The sequence below is a fragment of the Semicossyphus pulcher genome, unplaced genomic scaffold (assembly GCF_022749685.1).
Source record: "Semicossyphus pulcher isolate SPU_LCO1_2020_fin unplaced genomic scaffold, fSemPul1.0.p SCAF_16, whole genome shotgun sequence".
Taxonomy (NCBI): domain Eukaryota; kingdom Metazoa; phylum Chordata; class Actinopteri; order Labriformes; family Labridae; genus Semicossyphus; species Semicossyphus pulcher.
The window spans coordinates 12,079,983-12,098,027 of record NW_027211670.1 but is presented as its reverse complement, the minus strand read 5'-3'; the positions used below and the strand labels follow the sequence as shown (position 1 = coordinate 12,098,027).

The 18,045-nt window shown below is 43.5% G+C and overlaps 1 protein-coding gene across 1 annotated transcript; it reads left to right on the top strand.

The window, feature by feature from the left end:
- Positions 1-3,505: 3,505 nt before the first annotated feature.
- LOC138593980 (lysosomal dipeptide transporter MFSD1-like) lies at positions 3,506-15,477 on the top strand. Its single transcript, XM_069665067.1, has 13 exons — positions 3,506-3,527; positions 5,419-5,519; positions 5,680-5,789; positions 5,880-5,935; positions 6,033-6,176; positions 6,262-6,420; positions 7,604-7,719; positions 7,806-7,906; positions 13,688-13,799; positions 13,896-14,033; positions 14,154-14,293; positions 14,369-14,480; positions 15,346-15,477. Exons 1-13 carry the CDS (start codon positions 3,506-3,508, stop codon positions 15,475-15,477), a joined length of 1,443 nt encoding a protein of 480 aa, XP_069521168.1.
- Positions 15,478-18,045: the final 2,568 nt, after the last annotated feature.

The window sequence follows — 18,045 nt, the reverse complement described above, 5'->3', positions numbered from 1 at the left end:
CTTGTTACCTGGATTAAGGAGGAAAAGCGTTGCTTGAAGTGTGCCCACTTTCATGTACCTGAGGCATGCAACCTTAAGAAGCCCTGCAGTGACTGTGGTGGCTCAAGATAGGTCAATCAACCCTCCATCGGGCACCTCCGAGAGGTGCAGTCTTGGATGACGGTGCTCAGCGGACCATGATCCTACCTACTGCTGTACAGCAGCTCCAGTTGGCTGCTGAGCAGGATAGCCTTGCCCTCAGAACTGTATGACCTGACACTACTCAAGTCAGTGGATCCAAGGTCACCTTTGAGATTTCCCCCAAGAACAATACAAGGAAACGCTTTAAGGTCCAGGGTGCATTTACTGCTTCAGAGCTAGACTTGGCGGAGCAAAGCTACCCAGAAAAGAAGCTCCAGAGACAACATGCTCATCTGCGAAAGTTTCCCTCTCCACAACATGCGACCTCTGGTGCTTCTAGGGTCAGATCATGTTCACCTCATAACTGCCACAGAGCCATCCATACTGCCCTCGGGTGGGCTCTACAAGGTGCTGAGGGGTGTGATCCTAGCCAACCATCCATGCATCAGTGCCTTTTCCTTTTGGTGACCAGTCCAGAAGACTTCATTACAGAAACATAGAGACATTGTGGCAGCTCGATGTCTTACCTTATCGGAGCGAGAAGATAGTCATCCACTCCAGAGAGGAACAAGAAGTTGTAAGCCTCCTTGAGAACCAAACTCAACGGGTTGACATTGAGGTAGTTCAGCGCTACGCTACCCCCTCCTGCACAAGTTGGAGGCACCCAAGCTGAAAGGTTCTATCCAATCCATCACAGCTAACTTGAAGAGCACAGAGAGAAGACTCAAGAAAGGTCCAAAAAAGCTATTCTGCAGAGATTGACAAGCTTAACAGGATACGTCACCAAGTTGGAGCCTGAGGAGGTAGATCAGTCAGAGGAGTCTTGGTACCTCCCTCATCACTTGGTACACCACAACAGTAAACCAAGACTGGTCTTCAACTGTTTGTTCAGGCACCATGGAAGGTCGCCAGTATGAGCTATGGTCTAAGAGAAGGGACTGGGATGACCCTGACCTGCCTCTGGATTTTATAGATGCCTGGAGCGCCTGGGAGGATGAGCTGCACCATCTCAGCACAATCTCCATCCCACGCTGCTACCTACCTGCTCCTGTTGGCGATGCAGACCTGGAATATGACCTCCACGTGTTCTGCGATGCGTCAGGACAGGCCTGTGGTGCAGTGGCTTACCTTACATTACTGAAGGAAGGTATCATCCACACATTGTTCGTGATGGCCAGGTTCAGGGTTACCCCAAGAAGGCAATAATCTCTCTCCCGCCTGGAACTCTGCGCCGCACTGGCTGGGGCTCAGCTAGCCAAGCTCATCAAGATGGAATTGACACTCACCCTTCGCCAGACTACCCTGTGGATTGACTCCACACCTTCAGGAGGCTCATCTGAATTGAAGGGTATTACCTTCTGCTGTTTAACGGCAGTAGATGCAGGCCCTACCACCCCCAATGCCACCAGATTCAGTACATGGAAGGAGCTAGTTGAAGCAACGCGACAAGCAATGGACCCTGCCAATAACCAGTCCATTGGTCATCAAGACACAGAGTCCCTACTGTTAAGAGAATGCCAAGTCCAAGGCTTCCCTGAAGATGTGGCTGCTCTCAGGGCACAGAAACCACTGTCATCCCACAGTCGGCTATCCAGCCTCGACCCTGAATCGGATTTCACACACAGCATTATCCGGGTTGGAGGCTACGGAGATTGCAAAATGCCAACTTGGATGAGGTCCATCCCATCGTACTGGATCCACAGCATCCAACCACAAAGCTTCTAATTAAGGAGTTTGACGAATGCCTTTTACATCCAGGAGTATATGCGGAGGGAGTATATGCAGCCCTCCAGCGGCAGTACTGGATTATGTGAGGACGTCAGGCTATCAAGCACCACCAACTCAAATGTACGACCTGTCAATAATGGAGAGTCCAGCCAAAGGTTCAGCAGATGGCAGATCTGCCACCTGAAGACCTCAGACTCCTCTGTCCGCCCTTTTACTCAACAGGCATTGATTGCTTCGGGCCTGATTTGGTCAAGATTTCTCCCCTCACCTCCCCTCTGCCTGCTCACCCACCTCATTAGCTCACTCAGTTCACTTTTTAACACAGCTGCTCCCCATTAGTAATCAAGCCAGTTTTTGTGAATTCCTCCCGTTCCAGAGACTGTGCAGGGCAATCCTATAAATAGTTAACGGCTATGACAGAAAGAAAATTCCCTCTACATACTCTACTAGAATTGTTAACACATTACAGCCAGTATGTGGAGCTCTTTACACATTTGTTTGCAATGAATAAACTACAGTGTAGTCAGAAAGTGGTGGTGAATACTACTACAGTGGCTTTAAATTTAAATGACTAGGCTCCATAACACCACATAAACATTACTAAGGCTTAATCCATAATATTTTTTTATTTTAATTGTTTCGCTTAGTTAGTCTTACTGTTTTATCTGGTGTACCATTGGTAAAAAAATGTCTTCTTTTGTTTTACCCTTAAATGTTATGAATTTAACCTTATTCAGCCGTCTTTTCTTCCTTTTGATACCCCTAATTTTCTGTGCCAGTTAAATCAATCTAAATCACTAAGGTTATGTAGGACGTAAAAAACATCCCAGGAGTTGACCCAAAGTGCTTTACAGATAAGGCAGATGGGTAAATAGTAATAAAGAAAGAAAAAGTAGGGATTTAAGAGGCTAACTTAGAAATCTGAAGGAAGGTAAATGCTACATAATAGATTTTTTATTAGTGTTATCCAAAATTAATTTGATTTAACATGTATTTAATTGATTTGCTTTTTGTTCCCAAGGATATTTTAATTGAATTATTTGCTTACATTGAAGGTGTGACTTATGTAAATCTGAACACAAATAGATTCCTTATTAATTTTACTTAATTTAATTTTAAAAGGATGTTTAAACCACTTCACTTACAGAAGTCATAATATCCACCCAAATTTCGAATGTGACGAGACAATTTTAAAATATATATCGGACATCAAAGAAGACAAATAAATGTATTTCATGAAATATCTCACTATTTAATGTTAAGGCACACAAAGTACGTCACTTATTGTCTGTATTTTACATTTATTTTCTCTGCCCTCTAGATATTTATTTTCACGTTTTCCTCGTCGTTGTCATGGGAAAATAGTGTCGTATGAACAATTAGAAATGTTCTTAAATAAAGTTTTTTTTCGGGGTGGAAAAAAACCACAGAGGTGCTCAAAGCCGATGCAGATTCGCTGCATGCACAGATCTGTAAACTTCAGGCTGCGTCGTTGCGTTAGAAAGGATCGATCCATGTGGTTTTAGAGCTGAGGTCTGCAGACAGAAGCAGGAAGAGAGCTGCGGCAAACCTGAACGCAGCCTGCTATACCAGCCTCTTAATGTAAACAACACTCAAGGATGTGATTTGAAAGTTTTCCTGTACAGTCACTGTCACTATGAAGCAGCCGGCGGAGAAAGGTACGTCTGAGTTTAGTTTTATCTTCCAAAAATGACTTCAGTCACCAAATTTTGCACTGAATGACTAAGTCAGCATTTTATACATCAAGTGTCTTTAAAGAGCTCATGTGACTGACTTATGGTTTGCTATCAAAAATTACATTCGCTGTATTATGAAGGCTACTAAACACGAAGCCAGCTCCTCTAACAAAACATGTTTGTTTTCCCGGTAAGGTTCACAAGAGGTTTCCCATCGCTCCGAGTTATAATATGTGTTCAAAACCAGGATTTATTTTCAAAGTCCCCTATTAAAATGTGATTTTCTCAGTGTAGGAATGTTACATTTACTCAAGTACTGCACTTTAGTACAACTTTGAAGTACTTGTTCTTAACTTGAGTATTTCCACTACTTTTTATTTTTTACTCCACTGCATTTATTTGACGACATTAATTACTTGTTTGTTTGCAGATAAAATGTATTAATATCATATGAAATATATGAGCTAATACATTGTGATTTTTACAATAGATAAATCTTCCGGGCAGTGTATAAAGAATTTGATGTAGGCTAGATGTACCAATTTACACTTGAATGCATCACTAATTATACTCAGGGATACAATATAGGCCTACATTATTATGACGTTTTTGCATTATAAGAACTTTAAGGCTTCTTTACTTTCATATTTGGATACTAATAATTATGTAGTTTTAGTTAAGTATGATTTTGAATGCAGTGCTTTAACTTGTAACAGAGTATTTGTACACTGTTGTATTACTACAGTTACTTAAGTTAAATTAAAAGTACTTCTTCCACCACAGTTTGGACTTAACTGTGCACAATGAGAAGTTAAAGTTATTTGTATAAAATCTTTAACTGACATTAATTATTACACAAAACAGAGTGTTTTAATATGTAAGAAATGCTTTAAAAACGGTATGGATGTAACGGATGTGAGAGGGGGGACTCATGGACTGTTCTCCAATAGTTATTTGCTCCGGCAGAAGACGATACAACATCTTTAAAGCCTTCTGTTCTTCGTTTCTGCACCTCAGCTCCCTCAGCCATGCACACACATAAACATACGCATAGACATACATTCAAATAACATGAAAATATATATGTTAGTTATTGTGCACATTAATTGCCAAGATCTCACAAAATTGGCTGAAAAACACAGTAAACAGTAAATATTCTCAAAACCATGAGCAACAGTACACAAGAGGAAAAACAATGACACCTACTGGACAAAGTAAAAAAGGCACACGTGGCTGGATATCTAATGCCTTCTGTTCTTCGTTTCTGAACCTCGGCTCCTAAACATGCAAAATGAAAGATTTTACCCTCGGAAAACTCTGCAGCGCACCGTTATCACATGACACTAGGCAAGCCGCTGTGTCTCAAATGGCGCCCATAACATCACAATAAAACATCGTATAAACCAATGACTGTATATATAGATGGACAACGCGTCTCCATCTGCTCCCACTGTATGAAATTGGTGCCAAAATAGCCCCTGTGATAGGCGCTGCCATCTTGCGATGGTGACTAATATGGACTAAAATTAAACTTGTCAAATACAGATTGAAAACAAACCTCAATAACAAAGTGCACTTTAACTCTGTTACATGGAGGCGTTCTTTAAGCTTTTATATTGGTTTAATATTTTCAAAAGCAGTATGTTAAAGCTGATAATTAATAGGGGACATTTTAGTGTAAGTTATTGCCAAAGTATTCACATATTTTGTGGTTATATATTCTGTAGATATTAAACTATAAATCATCATGCTGAAATAATGATATGTTCAGTGGTGTCGGTTTCTCTTTCCTGTTTGTTTTTCAGACGGTTGTGCTAGATTCTTCAGTTAAACACACCAGGAAAAACTAATGAGCCATTCTTTATGTTCACAGCATATTACCGCTTTGTGGTGCTGTTCTTCAACTGCCTGCTCACATTTGGCTCCTTCTTCTGCTTCGACATCCCCAGTGTTTTGCAGGATCAGTTCCAAGGGGTAAGTTAGAAAGATGAAACACTGCAGACCAGATTCAAAATGATTTGTCAACATAACCCAACATTAAAGTTATAGCTAAGAGTCGTAATTCCAAAGACTTTCCTCCATTTGTTGCTGCTTACGTTATAACTTGAATCACTGGCTCCCCCTCATCTGACAGAACCTGACATGTCCCAATGCTACGGTGATCAATGGGACAGTGGACTGTGTGGAGGGATTGGGGATGAGCCCTCAGCAGTACAACCTTCTCTTTGCCATATATGCTTGGATGTAAGTGCACAAACACACACACTGACTCAGCTGTAACACACTTATCTAAAAAGAAGAGCTAAAATTAACGTTCTTCTCCCCTATCTGCAGGAATGCAGTGGTTGTGATCCTTGCTGGGTTCCTGATTGATAAATTAGGAAACCGCTGTAAGTTTATCTTTAAATCTGTTAAAACAACAACCAAACAAGTGACTTATGTAATGTTCCTCGTGGTGAATTGATTCTCCTTTCCTCCTCTCTGCAGTCGGAGTATTTCTCTTCTCTTTCCTGTCTGTTTTGGGCTCCTCGCTCTTTGCACTGGGCTCACACTTTAAAGGAACTCCCTACCTGCTGCCTCTTATGCTCACAGGCCGACTGCTGTTCGGAGCAGGGAACGGACCTCTCACCAGTAAGACCTCTTTACAAAGAACACATCCTTTGCTAAATCCAACCAGAGGAATGTTTCTTAATCACTCTCTCATCTTCATTATCAGTCGTTCAGAGCCGCATCGCAGCCTTCTGGTTCAAAGGGAAGGAGCTAGCTTTAGCTTTCGGTGTGACCTTAGCTTTCTCTCGCCTCGGTTCAGTCCTGAACTTCTTGTTCACCCAGAGGTTTGAAGAGAAATACGGCATGCAGTGGACGCTCTGGGGAGGTAGGTAAAGAGGAGAAGAGAACAAAATATCACATGTGCTTACGTAAGCTCAGACCAACCAATTTCAACCAATAATATCCATCCACCTGTCAATCAATCTGCAACATTTAGCCGCAGAGCACCAAGAACGCTCGGTCAGTTAGCTAGCTACTGCGCTGTGGAGAACGTCTGTCTCCGCCCACTTCTCAACGATCAAATCAAATCCCTCTAATGATATGACCCGCCTGCACGTCCTGTTTCACTCGGAAATACGTCACGATACGGAAGCTAGATACTCTCGAAATGCCGTTTCATCTCTACTTTAAATATAGAAAATCATATAATTCAATGTTGTCAAGTTTCTGTCTAACTATCAAGTATGTATGCACCGCAAACTGGGAATCATGATTGGACGATCAAAAAGCTCCCCAGTATGTGATTGTCATGATTGGAAGACTGGCTGTCAGTCAAACTCCTCACTATGGCAACAGGCAACATCAAAGACTCCCACTACCTGATGTTTTTTCCCCAAAGAGAAGCCTCGTCAGTATAACTCCTTGCTACTCAAAATGGTGTAAGACCAGACCATCATCATGGCTGCGTCTGTGCCAAGAGTCCTCACTTTTGGATTCAAAAATGTGTGAAGGAAAAAAAACGAATTAAATAACCCTTTTAAAAAGGGGATATTTTTTGGGTTGAACGCAATTTAGGTTATTTGTTTTGTGTTTGACGTTGTAGTCTAGCTGTCAGTATTTCACTGTTTAAAAGTGATGGGGAGGGAATATTAAATAAATAAGCTATTTGTTTTTGCTTGATTACATTTATTTTACTGAATATCAATAATTATAATACAGATACAATTCACTGTCATACTTTTTGAACAGGTTATATAAATTAGCCAATAATATCATCATTAGACGGACTACTTATACCTTGTCTTTTCTCTTTATGAAGACCAGATACTACAGGTTAGAGTGCTGTATCTTGGGTGGAAAAAAAGTGACTTGATTTGGGCCCCGACTTGACATAACCTGTGACTTGACTTAGCCAAGAAAAAAGACTTGGACCAAATGACTGGGGACTTACTTGGGACTTGAGCAAAGATGACTTGGTCACAACACTGCTGAATGATAACAAAACGTTTTAAAAAGAAGGTTTAGGGACGTTTCTCCTGCTACATTGCTCATTGTTCCTTGTTTTCTAGGTGCTATTTTGTGCATGCTGGGCTTCACTTCGGCCATTTTAGTCAGCACTCTGGACAAGGTTGGAATGAGGCAGCTCGGTCTTGATGGCACCATCCAGGAGGCGTCCCACAAAGTGGTATGAACAGTGTGTTTCGTTTGTTTGCTCGGGTGTGCACTGAAGTGATAACGTGAACTAAATTATATGTTAGTGTGTTTTTGTAGAGGATTCAGGATGTGAAGCTCCTGTCGCTCAGATACTGGCTGCTGGCTTTCACCAGCATGTTCTTCTACAACGTCATCGTACCGTTCATCGCAGATGCCAGGTAGAGCCATCAGCATACACACACACACACACAAACACACACACACACACACACACACACACACACACACACACACACACACACACACACACACACACAGCTATTTGGTTTGAAACAAGGGACACGGGGACGTGGAGTTCAGGGATGGCAAGTGTTCTGGTTTCCGTTTGTAGTACACTTGAAGTCCGAGTAATATTTATCTGTCAATCACTTAGCTTCTTATTAATCTCTATAAACAGACATCTGCAGCAAGTTCAGCAAACAATCTGTTCAAACAAACTGTGTTATGAAAGCCGTTCAGTGTTTAGATTTCCTGACTTCCTCGAATGTATCAGAAATTATTGATCCTTGATCCTTGATCTGGTGTTTAGCCAGATGAACTTGGAGTGTGGGATGCAGAGCCTTAAAGGTGTTGCCCTGGTCATACCAGAGCTCTGCTGGCAGGGGCAGTATGCCATCCTCTCTGCCTCTCAGGAAGGAGTCTGTGTCCTTACTTGACAAAACTTCCAGGTGCACTGCACGTGTCGTTTGGCAGTATGCCCCACCTCTTTTCGTAGTGACGGCCAATCTTCACAGTATGGACTGAAACTATCCATGCCAATGGAGAAAAACTGGGGGCTTTAGCAGCCTCAATCTGGACTGCGGAAGTTCCTGGGCACAACTGGAGTGGCTCTCCAACTCTGGTAGTCCAGGCAGGAGTGTTGGTGGCGCCTCACAGCTTCACGGCCATGCAGAATCCAATATTTGCAACACAACTCTGCAAAGAGGTGCTCTGATCCTGGATGGCGAAGATCTTTGTCTAGGTCTTGGATGATGAGCTGGGTCACTTTATGCCGAGGGTCCAGGACTACTGGGTGGATGGCATCTGGCTCAAGCTGGTCGCTGCGGCAAAGCCTTCCTCCAACACCGATGAGTCTCATAGTCTGGTCATACTCGAGCAGCCTTCCAGTCACAGATACTGGCTTACCGGCACTCTGAAGACTGAACTCCTCAGTGAAGCTATCCTGCTGTTCTTGTCTCAGGACCTCTCTCTGCTTCCTGATAGTCTTCAGCAGAAAGACTGGCTTGGCTTGCTGGGTCATCCCAGTCTCTTTTTTTGTCCCACAATTGCTGTGCCAGGATCTTGGCCCACATTGTGAAGGGAAGGATGAATCCCAGATAGTTGTACAGGTGTGCCAGGACTCTGTATATATTTCGCATGGTGGGTGTTACGGTATTCAGACGGTAGCATACGGTATTCAGACCTCAGGGTGTCGGAATTGCAGAGCCAGCCCCAGTCCCAGGATGAGCTCTTGTGGGTCGGTGGCTGTCTCATTGAGCCACAACTTGCTGCTCTCATACCTGGCTTCTCTGGGCAGGTTGCTAATGACCTCAGGAGTGTTTCTGACCCACTGGTGTAGCTCAAATCCACCTGTAGTGATGTCAACTTGTCCACCAGGTGTTGTGCTTCTCCCACAGAGGGGAGGCTCTGCAGGCAATTGTCCACATAGAAGGACTGTTCTATGGACACTTGAACATCCTCGCCTGGCTGGCTGTGGTCAAACACATGTTTCTGCAGCGCAAAAGTGACACAGCAGGGGCTGCATGTGGTTCCAAACGGCAGGACCTGCCATGTAGATGCTGGGCGGTTCCTCTGTCTTCAGGTCCTGCCACAGGAAGCGAAGCAGGGATTTGTCCTCAGGGAGCAGCCTCACCTGATGGAACATACCCATGATGTTGTAAATTCCCTGTTATTTGATAAGACTGGGTTTTTTATGTTGTTAATTTCAATCAGGCACTTTGTTGGACTTCCCGGGATCCTAGTTTAGCACAGCTGAGAATGGGAGTTATAGCTGTAACCTAAAGTGCGCCGCAGCTGCAGAACACATCATCCGGTGAATGGGTACATCACAAAGTAAGTTATAAACAGATTCCTTCATTGTTCACGTGGGATAGTATCGCGTGTAGTGCACATCATTACTACCTGTGTAGTGGTCCCAGCATTAATTATCACAATCTCCAATACTTGATATTGCTGGTGACAGCGATCTGAAGCACAACAGGACACCCATCAGACTGAAGCTCAGGGAGGGGCCAGGCAGCAGCAGCTCATTGAGATTGTCCCCTTTGTATGTGTAGGAACAGTGAAAAACAATCCTGTTCTTTCCGTTGTGTCTTCATCACCTCCTCGTCTGATACTTTCACAGCATAGCCCTGCTCTCTGAGGGTCGCGCAGCAGGTGCCTCTCTGTGCTGCGGAGATTGGCTAACACAGCCTCCTTATGTGCCTGAAGATGTGGTATGTTCTTGACACTGAAGAGGGGGTTGATGTACCGCTGTATCCCATCAACATTTACTTGTGTGGTTTGCAGGTGGACTGATTCTGATCCTGCCTGGAGTGTGTGACCAGCTTTTCACTCCTGTAGGGAAAGACATCGAGCTGCCACAGTCTCTACACTCTGCAGGAGCTCAGCAGTAGGTTAGAGGGTGGAGATGTGCAGGCACTGTTGTACTGTTGACTGCTGCTTAATGTGCTTTGTTGGCCCCTGAAGTGTCCAGCCCAGTCTCGTCTTCACTGCCGTTGGCCCCCCTGGTGCTACCAGGCACACAGGCTCCACTGGGGTAATAAGATTGGGGTAATTGGACCCTATCAATAGCAGGGGGTGCACTCTGTTCAGTGCCTGGAGAGGAAGGCCATTGAAGTGTTTGTACTTTCTCTGCAGGGCCTTTATGGGGTATGTGTGCTCGGCCAGACCCAGCTGATCAGCGGTGAATGCTCTGAATATCTTTCAGGACTTCTGTGGCTGGTCAGCTGGCGAGATGGAGATAGAAACAGCTGTGCCATGCAGAACCCTGAGTTCCTACCTTACAGTTCTGAGGACCAGATCTTCTGGCTCACTAGTAAGCTTAATTCTCTGTGCTGCTGCAGGGAGGAGAATAGTTCGCTCCCACCCATCCTCAAGTATAGCATGTATCTCTAAGGTATGTTGACCGTTGTGCAGCAGCACTACTCATTTTGAGTAGAAGCTGGCTGCACCCAGGATCATCCAGGTACAGGACGTCATTAGTTGTGCTGACGAGGCAGAATGTATTATCAGCTTCAGGTTTTATGTTCACGCTGTGCAGAGCTTGCAGATGTTTCCCTTTACACTTTACACTGGTGCACTTGTACTTGTGACCAAAGCTGTGCAAAGTTTGCACACTGGTTGAGAAAGGGCAGTGTGTTGCTACAATAGGGGCAGTATGTCATCCTCTCTGGCTGCTTGTTGCTAGGGGGCTGCTTCTCTGCTGCTGGTGTGCTCTATGGCTTGTCTGTAGTCGGGTGTCATCTGTTACAGGGGTGGCGGCAGTGGCCAATTATCATTGTCTCCTGGAGGCAGAGGTTGACCACTAGCTTGCACTGGTGGTGGAAGAGGGGTTGCTCTAGGTAGGGCTGCTGCTGAAGTGGCTCAGGCATTTGTTGAAGGGGCAGCCGTGGTGATTCAGGTAGTAGCCTGTGCATGTCCATCATCTGTCGCTGCAGCCTCTGATTATCTTCCATTAGCATGTGAAGCCCTTCAAGGACCTCACGTGATGTCTCTGTTGCAGGCCTCCGCCGAGGAGATGCAGGCGTACTGCAGAACAAGGGATCTGTATACTCGGGCTGATGTGACCATCTAGCTCCTGCTCCTTGCGCTACGCTCCAGTCCACATCTAGCATTGAAGGATTGAGAAGCGTTGTCCTGGCATATCTCTCCATGCTGTAGTAGGGCCACTGCTGCTCTGAAGGGTAAGCTGCTTGATGAGGAGTACAGGGAGTCTGCTGCTGTGCTGGAAGGGAGACTGCATAATCCAGACTGGTGGCTGGGTCTTTCAGAGGGGACGGGCATCTGCAGGGCGTGGATTGCTGTGCTGATCCATCTTTATTTGATCCCACGGTGACCACACTGATCCGTCTCCAAGGACCAAATGTTTTGGTGATGGTTGTAAGATACTCTCTAGGATCTCTAGGATGCGCTGGGATGCATCATCAGTGATGTTCCTGGGGTTATCAGGGGTTTCAGGTCTTTCAACATCAGACCCCCTCGCTCAGGTTACCTATCCAGGGTTGATCTAGTCCCGGATTGCATCCCAGCAGCAACAATCCACGGGCTTGCCCTCTTATTCCAAATCCACCTTTTGGCTTCTTTCTGCATCTTCCGTGATTGTATGTATGGTCCCCCTCTTTGCAGCTCCGGTTACTCCCAGTCTTGTCAATGCCGTGCGGATAGAGTGCCCAGCAAACCCCCGGAAGCCCACTTCAACTGGCTCACAGGTTTCTGCCCCAGTCCACCAGCTGCTGGTATTTGGCAAGCTTCCTCACATGAGCCTCCTCCATGTGTTCTTCCCAGGGCACAGTCAGCTCCCACATGATCACCTGCTTGGTGGAATCTGAGAAGATGATCAGGTCTGGGCAGAGTCTTGTCTATATAATGTGATCTGGAAACTTTAGTTGCTTGTTAATAGCCACTCTCAGCTGCCAATCTGGGGCTGAGGAAAGTCGGCTGGATCTTGTCTGTGGTAGAGAATGAGGCTTCTCTCCAGCCTTGAGGAAAGGGATGGTTTTCTCTCTGGACCTGGTCGTGGCGTCAATGGTAACGTCCATTGGCCAAGGCTTTGGGGCAGCTGCTGAGAAGATGTTGAAGGGATCCTCTCCCAGCACACAGAGGGCAGGAAGGAGTCTCACTCTTGCCCCATGTGTGAAGGTTTGCTGGACTTGGTAAGGTGTCATAGACAGATTGGACTAGGAATCTGACGGTAGATGTCAGTCCGCCAGACATCTGACCAAGTGATCTTCTGCTGCAGTGTGTTTTCCAGGCTCCTTGCTGACTTAGTACCACCATCTTGCTGACTCGTGCGACCTCTATGCCTGCACGCACTTCTTCCTGGAGGAGATGTTGTCGCTCCTTTCCTCCTGTTTTGCCAATCTGGCAGCTTGAAAAGTACCCCAGGCCTGATTGCACTTTAGCCACTGTCCCAACAAAGGCCTTCTGCCTTAGCCATTCCTTTCCATTTCACTTGCAACACTCTGGCAGCACTCAACTTTCTGCCTGTGCGGACATCAATGCCAGCTGCTGCTACTTTGGGGTCCCTGGAGTCTCTATACTGCATGGCCCCTCTTGTTCGCGTCACCACAAACTCTTCTGAGAGGCCACTGAAGGGGTGCTGTACTGTGTTTGTAATGATCCCTTAGTGAAAAGTCTATGAAACAGCTGCTGCTGAGTCCTCACATTGACTTGGAGCACATTACATTGATTCTTAAATCACTGCACCAGCTTCCTGTGAATCCAAGGATGTATTTTAAAATATTACTTAAATTATTTCTTGTCTATGAAGCATGACATGGTCTTAGACCTTAATACATATCTGATTTACTTGTAAGTCACGAATGATTCATTAATCTGTGACAGGTTTAGTGAGTGTTTTAAGAATAACCAAGCCTTTAGTTTGCCTCATAAATACAGATGACCTGCCTAAACTTTCAGTGCATTTAAATCAGGGCTCAAACATGATTGTTCACTGCAGCTTTCTAATAAAGCACATACATAACTTGTTTATTCTTTAAACTTTTTTGGCTAAATTTTGCTTTGTGTTTTTAATGTCTCTTTCTTTGCTTTTACTGCAATTTGAATGTTTTCTTAATTTTTGTTTTTTATACCCCTTTAAAGCACTTTCCTGTGTCTTAAAGGTGTTATATAAACTTGCCTTACCTTACCTATTCACATAAAGCACTGTATTGATGTGACCCTAAACAGCAACATGCTTCTCTATTTTCTATCTTCAGTAAATTCATTCAGGATAAGTATGATGGGTACAGTCAGAGGGAGGCGGCGTACATCGCAGGGGCAGTTTATGACAGCTCACTAGTTCTCTCAGCCGGCGTGGGCATCCTCATAGTGAGTATCAGTATCATGAACCTGTTTAGTTTGAAGCGATATAAAATAAGTAGGTACGTCAGTGCAACATGTGACATTCTCTAATGTATTTTTCAGGACTATGTGGGCCTGCGGGGCGTTTTCACAGTGGCCTGTGCCGTCCTCACGCTGCCTGTGTTTGGACTCCTCGCCTTCACCTTCGTCCCTCCTCTCGTCTCCACCATCTGGCTCGGCATCACCTACTCCTTTGCCACTGTGAGTTTAGTTCCAAAGGAGAAAATAGATACACTTTCCAGATTATAATTTATTAATCCATACTGTTTAATTCTTCATCATGTTTATGTCTTCATTTAAACTCTCTGTGCTGTACTCCAGGCGAGCATGTGGCCGTCTATCCCCCTTTTGGTTCCTCAGGCGACCCTGGGAATGGCCATGGGTCTGGCCACCTCCATTCTGATGATTGGAATCGGGGTGTCCAACCTGGTTATTGGGCAGATTTTAGGCACCAAGTCAAGGTAGGAAGTAATCCAGATCAGGATCTCAGTGCACTGATTTAGTTTTACTCACTTCCACTGTTTCCTCCTGTGAAGTGAAACTAAGATCCCGTTGTGGCGCTGGCAGAGGATGATGATCTTCATGTTGGCAAACACCATCAGCTGCATCATCACCTCAGTGCTGCTCAATGTTGTCGACCACAGACAGGTCAGACATACAACACACAGTGCTTCTTTACATAATGGGCCTCATTTACGAACAGTGCATACGCACGAATCTGTGCTTGAACTGTGCGTACGCACGTTTGACGCACAAATCTGGGATTCATCAATTTGTTCTTACCTAAATGTCTTCGTACTCTGCGAACAAATTTAGAACTCCCTCAGACCATGCGTACGCACAAATGATGAAAGAAATGTCCTAGGAAATGTTAACACACACCCTTTTAACTAAACGCATACTATATTAAAACTTCATTTATTGAAAAAAAAGGCTTTAATAGACAACAATAATTGAATTTACTAATGTATGGACCAAACGTAAATGCCGTGTCATCCTCATAATTTATTGTCATATCATAAAAATCTTCAATTAGTTGAGTTAGTTTATTAAGTTTACAATAGAGTAGACCATATGAAAATGTTCATATTGAAATGTAACACTTTTGTTACTATTGTTTCTATTTCTGCTGATGTGAAATTTTTCTTTTTTTCTTTTGAGGCCATCTTTCACGTTCTTTCAGCTTCTCCGTAACACCGCTCTCTTCATGTGGCACCAAACAGATGTCCTTATGTAGAGAAATAGAGGCGTGGCAGTATGCTGATTGCAGATCGCGGACACGCGCCTGTCAAGTTAGAATGGTTCTGATTTACTAACATACGCACGGTGGTGAGAACAAAATTGCCCGCTACGCATGTGTCATAAATCCGACAGTGATTTTGCGCAAGTACTTATTTTTTGCGGAGAGTAAGAACATTTCTGCGCAGATATTAGTGAATGAGGCCCATTGTATATGCTCTGTGGGTCAGCTGAGTTTACACCACATACAGTACGTTCAGTTTTTCCCCTACAGGGCGGGACCCTGAACAAGACGACCAAGAGGTCGGAGCAGGCAGAGAGAGAGTCGGACAGAGAGCTGCTCAGCCAGGGAGAGGAGGAGAATCAGGAAGACAAGGGGGTCAGATATCGTTCTATCAACTCCTAAACTTTTCCTCAACTTTTTTTTATCAGTTTGACCTTTTATTTGACCTGAAGCACTTATAATCATATCACTACTCAGCGATGAACTGCCATCACAGATCGTGAGAAGATGACTTGATGAGGGCAAATCATTTTAATGTCATGTTTGAAATTTATGATTTTATTTATAACATACACTGAAGTATTTGTTGCTGTTATCTTTGTGTTCATGGTTATAAATGTCATTATGTACTTGGAAAAGGGAATTTGATCTGTTTTACATTTCCAAACAGCAATAATAAAATGCTGTTTACCTGTTTTCACAGTTTGATCTTTGCTATTTGTCTTCAATAACAGAGCTTGATACCTACATGTTTGCTTGGTACCAGCTTGTTGGTGATTGACTCTTGTTTTCTGTCATCTCAGCATCATCACAGCCATGTTTGGGTTATTGGATACAACATAAAGAGTGTTTGTAATGGGATATGTTTGCAGTGTCTATGTGAATCCACTGGCATAGTGCACAGTTCTAACAGTTTGCCACCAACAGACGGCACTTGAAGCTACTATATTCGTTATTGTTATAATAACTAATAATAATAATAATTTTCTATTTACAGCAGGAAAACTGCAGAGTGGCTCCTGTTAATGCACCTGCAGGGAATCATCATCGGAATCTGCAGCTTCACTTGGCTTCACAGAGCTTTATAGTGAGTTTTAGATGCTGTTCAAAGGTCTGGTTCACTCTCACTGCTCTCATAGCATTGTTTCCCTCAGAAATCCACTGTACACTGCTTTCTCCCAACAGCAGACCGACACATCGAGCCATTACCTGCTTAACAAAGTGCAGCAGTCAGGACTTTGTGAAGACCAAGACCAGAGCTTTAGAAAGAGTGAATTTAGACTAACTGTTGCCAGACGGCCAGAAACACAAATCCAGCTGAATGATTATGCTGCTCCTAGCATGATGGAAGCTTAGAAGCACCACCGATGGTGCCACCCTTCATATATGTTTTGCTCTATTAACCCTCGAACATCTTGTTGTGGTGGAGCAACGGTAGGGACGTCTCCCCGTCACCCCCAGCAGCTGTCCCTGTCCTTGCCTTTCACCAAGCCTGATCCTTCCTTCTTAGCCAGAGCCAGAAGCTCCCCTGCTCTGCCTCCTCGGCCAGATCTTTGAGGGCCTTCTTGAGTTTAGGACCAAACAGTCCCACACTCCTGAAGAAGCACTGGGTGGACGTTCCCACGAAGACTCTGCTGCTGACTTCCATCAAAGTAGTTAACAGCTGACCACTCTGCTTCTCTGCATTCAGATATCTGCTCCGCAACACAGATGGATGGATGTGTAAATAAGCAGCTGTTTAAAAACAAGTTCTCCATATCTAGTTTGAAAGCAGTGATACGTTCTGTTGATGTTGATATGTTGTGTTCACAACTAGCATGGCTGTGGTATGTGAAGAATGCTCACTAAATAATTATTATAAGTTATTGCAGGTAGTGATTTCAATACCAATGAAGAAATATCTCAATGTTTTTTTCTGTTATCAAACAAAGTTAATACATAGAAACGAAAAACAACGAAGAAATCTACTATTAAAATTCTATATAATGTATAAACTTAAATTATTTCTTCAAAGGACTTGACAACTGTGTCATTTCCCTCTACATACTCAGCACAGAATTGTTAACACATTACAGCCAGTAGGTGGAGCTCTTTACACATTTGTTTGCAATGGATAAACTACAGTGTAGTCAGAAAGTGGTGGTGAATACTACTACAGTGGCTTCAAATGTTAAATGACTAGGCTCCATAACACCACATAAACATTACTAAGGCTTAATCCATAATATTTTTTTATTTTAATTGTTTTGCTTTGTTAGTTTTACTGCTTTATCTGGTGTACCATTGGTTACGTTCTTTTGTTTTACCCTTAATCAGCCGTGTGTATTTCCTTTTGGTACCCCTAATTTTCTGTGCGAGTTAAATCAATCTAAATCACTAAGGTTATGTAGCACGTAAAAACATCACAGGAGTTGACCCAAAGTGCTTTACAGATAAGGCAGATGGGTAAGTAGCAATAAAGAACAAAAAAGTGGGGATTTAAGAGGCTCAATAAGAAATCTGAAGGAAGGTAAATGCTACATAATAGATTTGTTAATGGTGTTATCCAAAATCTATTTGATTTAACATACCTTTAATTGATTTGCTTTTTGTTCCCAAGGATATTTTAATTGAATCCTTTGCTTACACTGAAGTCATGTGTGCTTTATGTAAATCTGAACACAAATAGATTCCTTATTAATTTTAATTTTAATATTTTAATTTAAAAAGGATTTTTAAACCACTTCACTTATTGAAATCATTATATCCCCACAAATGTAGAATGTGACGGGACATTTTAAAAATATATATCGGATATCAAAGAAGACAAATAAATGTATTTCATGAAATATCTCACTATTTAATGTTAAAGCACACAAACTGCATCACTTTTCGTCTTTATTTTACCTCCATTTTCTTTGCCCTCTAAATATTTATTTTTACGTTTTCCACGCCGTTTTCAGAGGAAAATAGTGTCGTATGAACATCTAG